Below are 13,262 nucleotides of genomic sequence, written 5' to 3' on the forward strand. Positions count from 1 at the left end.
GGGTTAACAAATTCGAGTTTAATCGGTTAACAAATTCGAAGTGAGTTTAAATCGAGTCCGGCACATAATCATTCAACTCGTTTAACTAGATGAATTTGAAATTATGTTTAAAATTCGATGATGGCCAAAATTAACAAATTTTTTGAAATTAGTGATCTAAATTTTAAATTTGAGAAATGCGGCAAAAAATATGAACGAAATACACTTTATCAGATTTGGTATTTGAAATACGTCATCTCAGACTGAGTATTTAACATAATTTTTTTAATTTTTTTAAATTGAAATATGATTTATGAGAGTGGTTAAATGAGATACTCTTTCGCTATATGTCCAAATACTCGTTATCAGACTTGGTATTTCAATCAAATTTATTATTTTTTGAATTTTTTCGAAAAATGCATATTTACATAAAAAAATAAGAAAATAAATCTTTTTGAGATATCCAATTTGAGAATGGGTATTTGATCGGTATAAATGATCAAAATATTGAGAATATGTATTTTTGTAATTTAAGTATTAAAAAGTGTTATTTTTATTAGTTTTTCTTTAAATTTTGCTTATATTCAAGTTTGAATCTAGTCTTATTAAAAAATGTCCGTACAGCATGAAACCTTTACAAAGATCCGTCAAAACCAAAGTTGCATAGAGTAGAGGGAACTTGAGAGGGGCAAAGTCGGGAATACACATGGCCCCTTAAAATCACCGTTGAAACTGACAATACTCGAGAAAAAGGACCTCTTTTCCCCTCTTAAGCCCGCCGGCCGTATTACAAAGTCCCCCTTGCAATCTCTCTCTCTCTCTCTCTCCCCATTTCTCACTCTCGCCGCAATTACAATCGCCGATGGACGCAATCTCCCCGGCGATCGCCTCCAACCTCCTTTTACCGGCCACAAAACCTCTCTATGATCACTCCACTACTTCCTCTCTCTCATTCTCTCCGGTAATTCACACTCTAAAATCCAAAACTCTGAGTCGAACTCGCGTATTGACTCGCGCGAGTTCCGAGATCAAAAGCAAATCATCTCAAATCGACTTCAGTGATCCTGATTGGAAAATTAAGTACGAAAAGGACTTCGAAACTCGTTTTCACCTACCGCATCTTACCGATGTTTACGCAGACGCCGTGTCGTATCCGTCGACTTTTTGTCTGCGAATGAGGTAGTTGACTAACTGCATTTTGCTTTGATTTGTGTGATTAAATTGTTTTAGCTTGTGAAAATGTATGTGTAGATCAAATTATATGTTTGAACTTTGAAGTAGTTTTCTTGAAATGTGTAATTTATCGTGGTAGGACTCCGGTGAATGAGGATTTTGCCGAAGGATATCCGTCGGATGAGAAGTGGCATGGATATATAAATAATAACGACAGAGTGCTTCTCAAGGTTTAATTTGGTCTCTTTGATCTATTTTGATATCGTAGTTTGTTTAATAAATGTGATTGAGTAGCGTGTTAAGAAATGTATGAGAAATTGGATGATGACAATAGATTGTTCTTTTTTCCAAAGTGGCGTTTTGTTGTTTTTGCAAATCTGCTTTTGTTTTTCTCGAAGTTAGTAAGTATGAGTCATATGACATGCAGTGATGGACTAACGGTTTCGAAACATATGCGTAATCAGGTGAAATGTAAATGTCGACTTATAAAGCCCGTCAGTCAGTTCTTTTGAGTGGTGTGTTATTGATGACCTAAATGTTTTGGCATTATGTTGTACTGTTTACTGTTTAAAATGGATGCTAGATAAATCAGCAAAAACAATAAATAAATAATGACGATGGATACGAGATAACATATGTAAACTTTGTAATCTGAACATGTATAGCTAAATACCCAGTTCTTAATAAATTTCGACGTGTTGGCAATTTATAGTATATTACTGTGTACTATAACTCGATACACGTAAAATCTTCTGACGGTGCTTTAGAATGAAAGAAAAGGAAATAGTTTAGCTTGATCAATTGATTGATTTGTAAATAGGCATTAGGCAGATTCTTATAAACTCTAATGGTAGTGAGCTATGCCGACCTTTGTGCTAAAACATCAGTTTTTCAAATGTTTTAGGTCTGGCATGAGAGACTTGTATATCCTTACTAATCAATTGAAAAATTTTATGCGGTATGGAGTATGTGACGAACCACAGTAATCAGTCAAGACAAGTTGGTTCACGAATACATATATCTCAAAACTTATCTTATTACGGGAACCGAATCTTTAAACATGCCGTATTCAAAGATAGATATATGTGTATACTTATACTGGCTATTGGACAACTTAAAAAAAGCCCATTCCTTTCTGATTCAATTTAATGCTACTTTTCTACATTTTGCCTGTTTATATATGCTTTTCACCAGCAAGCAGATAACTTTTATATATCATATCATATCATAAATACTTATCAGAAGGAAAATATTCCAGGTTATTCGCTATTCCTCCCCGACATCGGCTGGTGCTGAGTGCATCGATCCTAATTGTACGTGGCTGGAGCAATGGTATGTAACAGTAAATGTGATCTCCTCTCAATGCATATGTAACATTAACGACGAGCTTGGAGTTTCTGAAGTTCATAATAGAAATTTTTCTATTAATGCAGCATGAAAATTTAAAAAGTATTACGTTTTTTGAACAAAACAAGCACGCGGATGTGAAGATTATACCAAAAGAAGTTAATGTACAAGTTTTTATTCAATATAGTGACTTGCTACAATAAATTTAAAATAATTATAATTTTAAAATAAAAAAAATGTATTATTAGTAATTTGGTATATAAATGATACCCTGCTTTTCTAAATGAAATGAAATTTTGTATAAAATGCCATCATGACAAGACATTCAGTACAGTTGAATTACTAAAATAACAATTAAACTTTTAATTTTAAGGTGAATTAGTAGAGAAGTTCTCTATAATAAACTTTAGAAATGCTTTTTCCTTAACTAACTTTAGGAATGCTTTTCCCTTAACTTATTTAGATGAAATAAAAATGTAGGATTATCATATGGTTTACATTAGTATTCACAAAAGATAGAATTCATATATGTTTTACAATATCACCATGTGACCTGGAAGGGGTGGGAGCGAAGACAATAATGTGGGAGAGATGAGACCTTAGTCTAATATATTTGTTCTAAAGCTTCACCAAGACACTAGAATAACATTTTTATCGCTACTTTTAATAGAAGTATATATTGACTTTACATTTTTTTGGTTAATTGAGCAACAGGAGTGTATGAAACATCATGTCAGATTATGGCCTTGCATGTATGTGTATAACATCAGGATTCATGGTTATTGCATGTGTCTTTACTAGTAACAATTAGCAACTTCTGTCCTGTTCTTGATTCAACAATCTGGCATCATACGTCGAAGTTCTAGTAACTTCTGTTTTGTTAGGGAATAGACCTTTTAACTGATAATGTTGCACAGGGGATGTTGATTTTGTATTTACATTCTCTTTTTTCTCATAAGGACATTATATTTCATTTATGGGTACATTGTGGATCTCAACATTAGTCTGGGTTAAAATACCATCAAAGTTGATGCTGACACGCATGGTATGCATTTAAATTGCCATGACAGTACAAGTAATTTCTTTGGAAAATGGAAATTTAAGTAGAGCTCTTGAAATCTCCAAACAAAGAGGTGATGTTATGGAAAGATTATTATAAGGGGTTAAACAATTCCCCTGTATATATCTGCAAAGCCACAAACAGTAATTCCACAATGACACGAAAATGATCTCGCAAAAGTCCTTGTATGAGGTAAAAACCAAAATTTGCTAAATATACCTATCTCACCTTTAGGAATTGAAATTATAGGATGATGAAGTGGTATTTCTTATGGAAACTTCTCTATAATCCAGGTACTCTTTGGTGCTATACTTCATTGGTACAGAATAATAAAAGGAAAAGCTCGTGCTTAGCACCATATGCAAAATGAACAAAGATACAATGACAAACAATAACTTCTGAATGTCTTTGGATAGAATTTATGTTCATTATTTTAAATGCAATAATTCTGATTTTTAGGGTGCATCGTGCTGGTCCTAGAGAAAAGATCTACTATAAACCTGAAAATGTAAAAGCAGCAATTGTAACCTGTGGAGGACTTTGCCCTGGTCTTAATGATGTCATCCGACAGGTGCACTTAATGTGACAGTATTTCTTCTCTAAATAATATTACTAATGTGTTTGCCATCATAAACATTCATTAGAAAGTTGCGGTATCAGGTTATAAATAGAGTGCATATAAACTATATGTTTTTAAATTCTGAAAATGGCTGCAGATCGTGATCACCCTGGAAATCTATGGTGTAAAAAATATCGTCGGGATTCCTTTTGGTTATCGTGGTTTTGGCAAAGAATTAGCTGAAATGCCAGTGAGTTCTTTCTTTCTATAAGCATCTTTTGGTACCAGAAGTTCTTGACATTTCTTGTAAATAAGAATGATTCTAGGTCTCTTGGCTATGACAATAACCTCAATTACACCTCTCCCTTCACGCTCAAAGTTAATAGGGAGAGATAATTAAATCGAAATAAGAACTTTTGATGTCCTAAATTTCCTATGACTACCTACTTGCTTAGTCATCTCGTTTCTCCTTTAACTACTAAGATACCTTTTCTAATTAATTGGCCATGGGATTGTTTTCCATAAAATATCATTATTGAGGGGAATGTGGTGGTATGCTAAACTTTGGCTTCAACAATTAGCTGTTGCTACATGATATATAACACCTTGGTTCGAATTGAAATTGTTATGTTGCATTTAATAATATTTACCTGTATAATGTAAATTTCTGTCCTCTAACTTAGATAAAAACATATTGTCATGATATTAAGGTATTCTTTAATTGTACTGCATAGCTGTATCAGGTCCAGCCTTTAAACTGGATAATTGTAGCATTTCATTATAAGCACTTCGCCTGCTGTCGCATAAGCTCTATAGCTAGCACCTTTCACTTTCTAATAGAGACGATCCTTGAGGTTGTAAAAATCAAAAACTTTAACGTAATTATATGAAACACCAGATGTTGGCGAGTCTACTCTGTAAACTTTCTAAAGTTGTCAGGCTAGTTCTTTGGATGCTTTATGTGCTCTACACTGATACTTTCTTCCTCGTAGATTGTGTATTTAAATTCATACATTTGATTAGGCTTCTTTACTGTAATCAGTTGTCCAGGAAAGTGGTTCAAAATGTTCATCTGTCGGGGGGAAGCTTGTTAGGGGTTTCGCGCGGAGGACCGAATGTTAGCGAAATTGTGGACAGTATGGAGGTGCTCAACATTCTTTGTTAGATATATATCTTTGCTAGTGAAAGAACTATTGAAATTGATCTCTACATATGACTGCTTGCAGGAAAGAGGAATCAATATGCTATTTGTGCTTGGTGGAAACGGCACGCATGCTGGTGCCAATGCAATACATGACGAGGTTGTTGTGCCTATGGTTATATACTTTATATGTGGATATATATTTTATCGTTCTATACAGTGCTGATGAATGTATATCGTGTGGGTATACATCTAATTTAGTATCTATCCGATGACAATTTTTTGTGGTGGGTGTCAAGTTACCAAGTCTCCCAAAACCATAACATTTTAGGTATTATCAAAAGTACTTGGCAGTTGGCTCTATCTTAGAGACTGGAGAGTGGAGCACATATATTTTTCGTTGGTATCAATTATCGGTTTGAAAGTTGTTGGGATACCACTTACCAGGGTTCTAAGTTGAGACCATAGGCCATAAACGCTCTGATGCCATTTTAGTTAACCACTCCCCCTAGACCTCCCTAAATTTTGAGCCTAATAGGTATATCAACTAACTGTATTAGAATCGGTTCTCTAAAATTTTGATTGTTATAAATCTTTGTCCAGTTCGACTAATAGCCGTTATGTAGATAATGTGAGGATATATAGTGGCTCTATTAATTATAGGGATTGTGTCATGTAATTACTTGTGTTACAGAATCTTAGATTAAAATGCATATAAGATGTTTAATTTGATTATTCCTACTTAAATTTAGTTTTAATTCTTATTACCAAATGCTTGCCTTTGTTTTGGTTTCAGTGTCGCAAAAGACAGCTGAAGGTGGCTGTAGTTGGCGTGCCAAAAACTATAGACAATGACATCCTTCTTATGGATAAGACTTTTGGTTTTGATACTGCCGTTGAAGAAGCGCAACGAGCTATAAATTCTGCATACATTGAGGTACAGCGACTCTGGTTATGCTCCATTACCCATATGTAATCCATTAGTCCCTTGTCTCCCAGTTAAAAAAATACTTATTGCTAGTATCATTTTTTCTGCTATATTCTCACCTTAGATTATTTCTTCCATTATATGACAGGCACATAGTGCCTATCGTGGTATAGGAATAGTCAAATTAATGGGTCGTAGTAGTGGATTCATAGCTATGCAAGCATCCCTTGCAAGTGGGCAAATTGATGTATGCTTGATTCCGGAGGTAATTAGTACCGAGTCTTGACTGGTTATTATGCAATGTGATCAATCCATTTGCTAGCACTGATGAGAATTAATTTTGCAACCCCTTTCTCAGGTACCTTTCCATTTACATGGACCCCATGGTGTATTGCGGCATCTAGAATATCTACTTGAGACAAAAGGATCAGCAGTTGTATGTGTAGCGGAGGGAGCTGGACAGGTGACTTGCAAGTTTTGTTGTTCTTTGAAGTTGTATTGTAATAAATTAACTTTTTATTCTTGAATTGTTATCCTAAAATTTTATATTATTCAGTACATTTTAATCAAATTTAATACTCTAGAAAGATAAAATAAAAATAACAATATGCAAGTGGAACACTACATTTGATATGTTATTCAAGAAAGTGATTATGATATAATTATTTTTTCTTATGTTCAACACAATCTGTATCCATCTACCGATTACCCTATCTTTAGTGCTTTGGCTTGTGCAATATAATGTTTGTAAATTTTCACCCCTTTTTATCATTCCTTTTCATGTGCAGAATTTCCTTGAAAAAACAAATGCAAAGGATGCCTCAGGAAACATCGTGTTTGGAGATATTGGTGTCCATATACAGCAAGAGGTTAGTCCTGGCACTTGACTAGAACTTAAGCGCTTGCAGTCACTAAAAACTAGTTCCCGCTTCTGCGGACTGATAATGACCATAGTATCGCTACTACAGTAAGTGTATACTGAGACTCTGAGAGATGAAGGTGATTGCATGCTGACTGTTAAAGGAAATGGAAATTACATATTGGAAATCGTACAATGATATATATATTAAGCGCTAGCAGTCACTAAAAACTAGTTCCCGCTTCTGCGGACTGATAATGACCATAGTATCGATACTACAGTAAGTGTATACTGAGACTTCGAGAGATGAAGGTGATTGCATGCTGACTGTTAAAGGAAATGGAAATTACATATTGGAAATTGTACAATATATATATATATATAATTATTACTTAAAGAGTTTAAATTTTTTCAGACCATTTATATTAGCACCGGTTCAGATTTCACTACTTTGGAATACTGTCTCTCTCGTGACTTTGTGCAAGAATGTTTCTAACCTGCAAACATATCTTTTAAATGCTTTTAATTTGGTTTAGCAAAATCGAAAGGTCATTTTACGTCCTAATCTGAGCCCCTGAACCAGCAACTATAAAATCAAACCTTCGAACCTATAATATATATATGTATATATACACACACACATATATATATATATATATCTTTCTTTACAAAACCTGAAGAGATGTTAATATTCTTTGCTGTTGTGGCATCCAATTATTTGGTTTAAAGTAAAAAGTTGAATGATATGTTGACCTATAACTTGTATTGGTGATGCTGGAGGTGAGGGACTGGAGTTTTAGGTCAGCCTGAAGATTTGAGGAGGCTGGCAGAGGAAGAGGTGAAATGGAGGTGGAAGAAGCAGCTGGCAGAGATAATCCTACCGAATTGAGAGTGGCCGTTTACTGGCCATGTGTATATTATTTTGACATAGTACAGTAACGTAGTACAGTATATTTTTTATTAGGTATTTAGGGAAAAGGCAACATCAAGTCATCAACTATCAATATCAATTTACTTTAGGTTCCTGTTTCGGAAGGATCCGACTCAGAATGTTAAGTTCTATTAGAGACTTTGTTGGAAGTTTTTTTGTTCAGGAACTCTAAATTGAAACTGTTAGCAGTTGAAGTCCCTTTTAATTTACTTCCACTTTTGACTTATTTTATTAAGTTACCAACCTGTCAATTATGAATAGCATTTATGAATCTTACTCCATGTTTTTTTGCTGTGGACCTAATTGGTGTACTTCTGTATGCATGCTTTCTTTTAGACGAAGAAGTTTTTCAAGGAGATCGGAAATCCAGCTGATGTAAAATACATTGATCCTACATATATGATCCGTGCATGCCGTGCAAATGCTTCAGATGGAATCTTGTGCACTGTACTGGGTCAAAATGCTGTATGTCTCTCATACCCTCATACATATACAATCTGTAGTAGCAAAACCTATTGCAGTTGGGCCAACACTTAACCAACTAGTCAATGAATTAATATGGCAGGATATATTTTTATATTTTTTAATAAATTACTTGGATTCCTAATACTGCATCTACAAATGACACATCGTTCTTTTTCGGTTTGCTCCAATCAGATGAACATCAATTTTGTGAGACCATAATAAACTAGAATTACACTTGCATCCCTACTTTCTGTTAGACTTTGGTTTTTAGTTGCAATCTGCACTGCTTCTGGACCCTTCCTACTAACACTCCTGATGGCCCTCTTTTATCAGTATATTTTCGCAATTAATCCTTGTGATATAAAGACTGAAGAAGGAAATAGGTGTAGTTAGTTATGGTTGACGAGCTAATTGCCTCTAAATATCTACACCTAGTTGTAATTCTCAGAAAAGGTTCAAATTTTCGGTAGACTATAACAAGACATGCTATTATTTACGATGATGGTGTTGGATACATTCAAAGTTGTTAATTTGTTATCAAGTCTTTTAGGCATCAAACACTCCCCTTTTTTAGACATTTGAAACTTTTTTACATCAGTAGTTACTACTTACTGGATCATGGAAAATAAAAGATGGCCTTCATGTCTAGTCTTTGTTATAATGTGCATGCTTAGCATCCTATTCCAGCTTCATATATCCCTAGGTGGATTAATATAGCTATGTATATATATATTCTTGCCCTGGCAGGTCCATGGTGCTTTTGCTGGATATAGCGGCATCACAGTGGGTATATGCAATACCCACTATGTTTATCTCCCCATTCCTGAAGTGATTTCCTACCCCAAGGTGTTGGACCCCAACAGTCGTATGTGGCATCGATGTTTGACATCAACAGGCCAACCCGATTTTATATAATTATGGAGCAGTGTGAATTTATAGATACAAGAGTCATAATCTAGCAAATGGTAGTGGAAAACGAAATCTTCAGGTCTTCTGATGCTCACCTGATATTTGGTAAGTAATAATACAAAGATGTCATCAACCCAAAATTTTGTATAGCATATTAGCATTGTACATGGAGTTCACTGAATGAGTGATTAACATATTATCTCATTGAGTAGCTAGCTCCTATTAAATTTGTAATAAACTATCTGCTGGAGTAATTGTCTTCATGTAAGATATGTAAAATGATAGTGAATGACTGACTAATGAAACTGCGCTGTTTATGAATTCAAAGTTGGTTAACTGTGACTGATTACATTTGCTTGCTGGGTAGGAATTAACTTTCCTGCAAGGTTACAACGGATCAGTGGCTAAAGGATTGCACGAGGGTATTTGTTTGTTTTCCTTTAATTGCATTACGTGATAAGTCATATATTACCTGATAAGTTAGAAATTACATAAATTTATTACTGTGATGTTATTATCTAAGTTGAAATCAATTTTAATTATGAAGTGTTCTAAGCTATCATTTTCCTCTTATTGCAGTACCTGATTAAGTCATAAGTTACGTAAATCCATAAATGTGGTGTTATTATCGGGTTGAAAGCTAGGGCTGTCAATGTATCTGATCTGAATCGGATCGGCCTTGAACCATATCCTCATTCATGTAATTTTACAGGATTTGGGTCAGATATATTTTTTATAACCCGATCCATATCTGGATCGTTAGGATCACAGTTCAAGGATCAGAACCCCTATCCATTTATAATTTTTTTTAAAACGGAATGCAAACAAAATTTCTTACAGAGCAAAAGAAAAACAATACTTTTGATGATAAAGATTAGTTTAAATTTGATAGCTAATGAATTATTATACCCCTCTAGATCAAGTTTTAGACCATTTATTTAAGGAACCATAGATATAAGGCAATATATCAGTTACTTGTATTTTATGACCGATAGGAATGTATCTTTGTATTGTATAATTGACATGCTGGGCAAGGCATACATACTATGCAAGACAAACATACTGTAGCTAGAATACATTGGCAAAAATTGTTAAATACACCATATATATATATATATAGGGTCTTTCTCAAATGAAAACCCATTTTAAAATAATATATGAGATCTAATTTTAACCCTTCATTTTATATATTTTTAAAATTTTCTTTTAATCTCATCCATACATTTCCTTCTCTCACTAATTTACCAAACACTTACTTTAACCCATCTCTCTTATCCCCCTTCTCTTTCATCGACACCACGGGAGTGGGCATGGAGAGTGACAGTGGTGTCGATGAAAGAGATATGGGATGAGAGAGATGGGTTAAAGTAAGTGTTTGGTAAATTGGTGAGAGAATGAAATGTATGGATGAGTTTAAAAGAAAATTTTAAAAATATATAAAATGAAGGGCTAAGATTAGATCTCATATCTCATTTTTAGATGGGTTCTCATTTGAGTAAATCCATATATATATGTATAAAGAAAAAGTCGAATTGGATCTTTAAAGGATTGGATCGACTTAAATCCATATCCGTTAATTATCGGATCGGATTTTTTTTGGATAATCTATATCCGCTCCATTAGCATTTGGATCAGACCGGATTTTCGCTCCATTGAAAGCCCTATTCCAAGCTGCCAAGTAACCTACGATCATACAAATGATATTGCGGTGTTTTTATGATGTGCCCACGCAATAAGCTATTATATGGCATTTTTAATTGAACCTTGCCTCATTAATAATGATGGATCCATTTTATGCACAAAAATTCATCAATATAAAAATAAGCCAATTTATCAAAAATTGGTGATATATATGAACATGTTGACGGGTGAATTTGGTAACAACAAAATTTGAGGTTTCTCGCCGGAATTAAAATCTATGACGGTGGTTCTTCGTCGGAAAATCAAGCGGTGTGTGGTGGTTTGTTTTAGGCTGAAATTGATCAGAGTAAGTGGTGGCTCCCTTATCAGCTCTCAACTTCTTACCCCTCTCAATGTGCCTATGTACCCTTTATATAGGAATCAAGTCTGACTTAGTTCTTGGGGAACAAGAAATCTAATGGGCTTAAACTTCTTGTTCCTAGGCCCGGTAGAAACCCATCCAGAATCCATCTTCCGCTAGCTTTAGGAATGTCCAACTATGAGGCCCAACCGCGAAGGCCCGAGACTCGTCCGTAATCATAGGACTTCACGGATAATGCATCTCCCTGCGCAAGGATAACACTCCGCTACAGCTACCTCACTTGATTTACGGACGCAGGTATAGCCACGGTTCACCGCAAATGTCGGACGCGTCCCTGTCCCCCGAATGAGGATAACCCACCAGATAATAGGACAGGTGATCCCAAGCTCTCGGGTGCAAAGTGCAGGATGACTCCAAAGTTCTCCAACGAGGACACCCGTTGAATACAAGAACATAGTTCCCAAAGCACACACCCGAGTTAATCCCACATCCCCAACGAGGACACCCGTTGAATACAAGAGGAAGCCTTCAATCATCAGGCATACCCCTGGAGGCCTTCAAGCTTTTCACAGACATCCCCCTCCTTGACCGTCACAAGGAGGGAATTCTTCAAATAGTACCTGCAACAAACACGTTAGTGGAAATAACCCTCCATTGCTTCTTTTCATGTGTGCCTTGTCTTGTTCAGTGTACAGGACGCGTCCTACCTTGAGGGCGCGTGCCTCAAACTTCTTTGCCACAGGACCATCCTTCAGTAAGCACTCCCACCACGATTGACGCGTCCTACTCACATGGGCACGTCATGCTCTCCTTCTTTGCAATGCAACGCTGAGTTGGACTTCTAATTAACACGTGTTTGACCCACATTGATCCAATTAAGTTTCAAGGTACACGAATCCCCTTTCATTTCTTCATTTCATTAATTAAATCTCTCACAATAGGTAAGAAACTGTTCGTGTTCTCTTTTTCCATATAACTGTTCTTCATTTCCTCATGTGTGTATATATGTATATATCTGTAAAAGCATCATGTTTTGCTCTTTTGATCTTGAATTAAATGTTTTTAGGGTTTAAATGAACTTCCCCCAAATCAACCATAATCGATTCAACTTCTACTGCGTTTCAGTTCTTGTGGACGCGTCGTCCTTATAGGGCGCATCTTACTGTTCACTTATTACATAGTCTAACTGACATAAGCTAAGTCATCACAATAAGAAGAGAGTAAACGCGCCATCAGACTAGGACGCGTCTTATGCCATACCTATTAATAAATTTCCTTGTGTTAGACTTTCTAGAACGCGTCCTCACGCTAATCCTACTTTTATACTTCTTTTCCTTTACTTTTATTTCTCTTCTTTAAGTCATGGACGCGTCCTCAAAATCTTTTTCCTTCTTGTTTCAGCTGAAGGACGCGTCTTCTTCCCCCTTTCATCCTTTTAAAGCTCTCAACAAGCGTATAGGAATCTACTCTCCTCCTCCAATTTCTTTCCTTCCTGAGCCTTCTGAATCTCATAGGACTACTCCCTTTCTTGAGGCGGAAGAACGCGTCTTTGAATTTTTCAAATCAAAATCTTCAATCATGTCAGATTCTAGTTCTGACTCTATGGATCACGTCCCTATAAGCTCCAGGATGGGAAAAATAAAATTAAAGCGTAAAAGAACTCCAATTCTTAACACTTGGTCAGCCATCGAAGATTGGTCAGATGATGAGATTATCCCCACAACCAGCCAACCACCTTCTCGCGTGATCGTTTCCGAGGAGGACGCGTCTCTTGCCCAGGGTGCGTCCTCTCCTCATAGTGAATGTGAATTTGGACAAAGAGCTCATGATCCCGACAAATATCCCATTTCCCCTCAAAAATCTGACACTCCACTTGAACACTGGGAACCAGAAGATGTAGAACTTGATT

At 35.6% G+C, this 13,262-nt stretch overlaps 1 protein-coding gene across 3 annotated transcripts; it reads left to right on the forward strand.

The window, feature by feature from the left end:
* Positions 1–693: 693 nt before the first annotated feature.
* On the forward strand, positions 694–9,947 carry LOC141672018 (ATP-dependent 6-phosphofructokinase 5, chloroplastic). Of its 3 annotated transcripts, none has more exons than XR_012555325.1 (14): positions 694–1,158; positions 1,292–1,382; positions 2,411–2,484; positions 4,019–4,130; positions 4,276–4,368; positions 5,161–5,262; positions 5,345–5,419; positions 6,056–6,196; positions 6,336–6,452; positions 6,546–6,650; positions 6,976–7,056; positions 8,314–8,442; positions 9,190–9,456; positions 9,931–9,947. XR_012555325.1 is itself a non-coding variant. In XM_074478503.1 (13 exons), exons 1-13 carry the CDS (start codon positions 842–844, stop codon positions 9,355–9,357), a joined length of 1,605 nt encoding a protein of 534 aa, XP_074334604.1. In that variant the 5' UTR covers positions 694–841; the 3' UTR covers positions 9,358–9,672. The 3 variants fall into 3 exon arrangements, 1 of the variants encoding a protein (XP_074334604.1); XR_012555324.1 differs by lacking the exon at positions 9,931–9,947 and adding an exon at positions 9,719–9,910; XM_074478503.1 differs by lacking the exon at positions 9,931–9,947 and having other exon boundaries at positions 9,190–9,672.
* Positions 9,948–13,262: the final 3,315 nt, after the last annotated feature.

The sequence above is a fragment of the Apium graveolens genome, chromosome 7 (genome assembly GCF_009905375.1).
Source record: "Apium graveolens cultivar Ventura chromosome 7, ASM990537v1, whole genome shotgun sequence".
NCBI lineage: Eukaryota > Viridiplantae > Streptophyta > Magnoliopsida > Apiales > Apiaceae > Apium > Apium graveolens.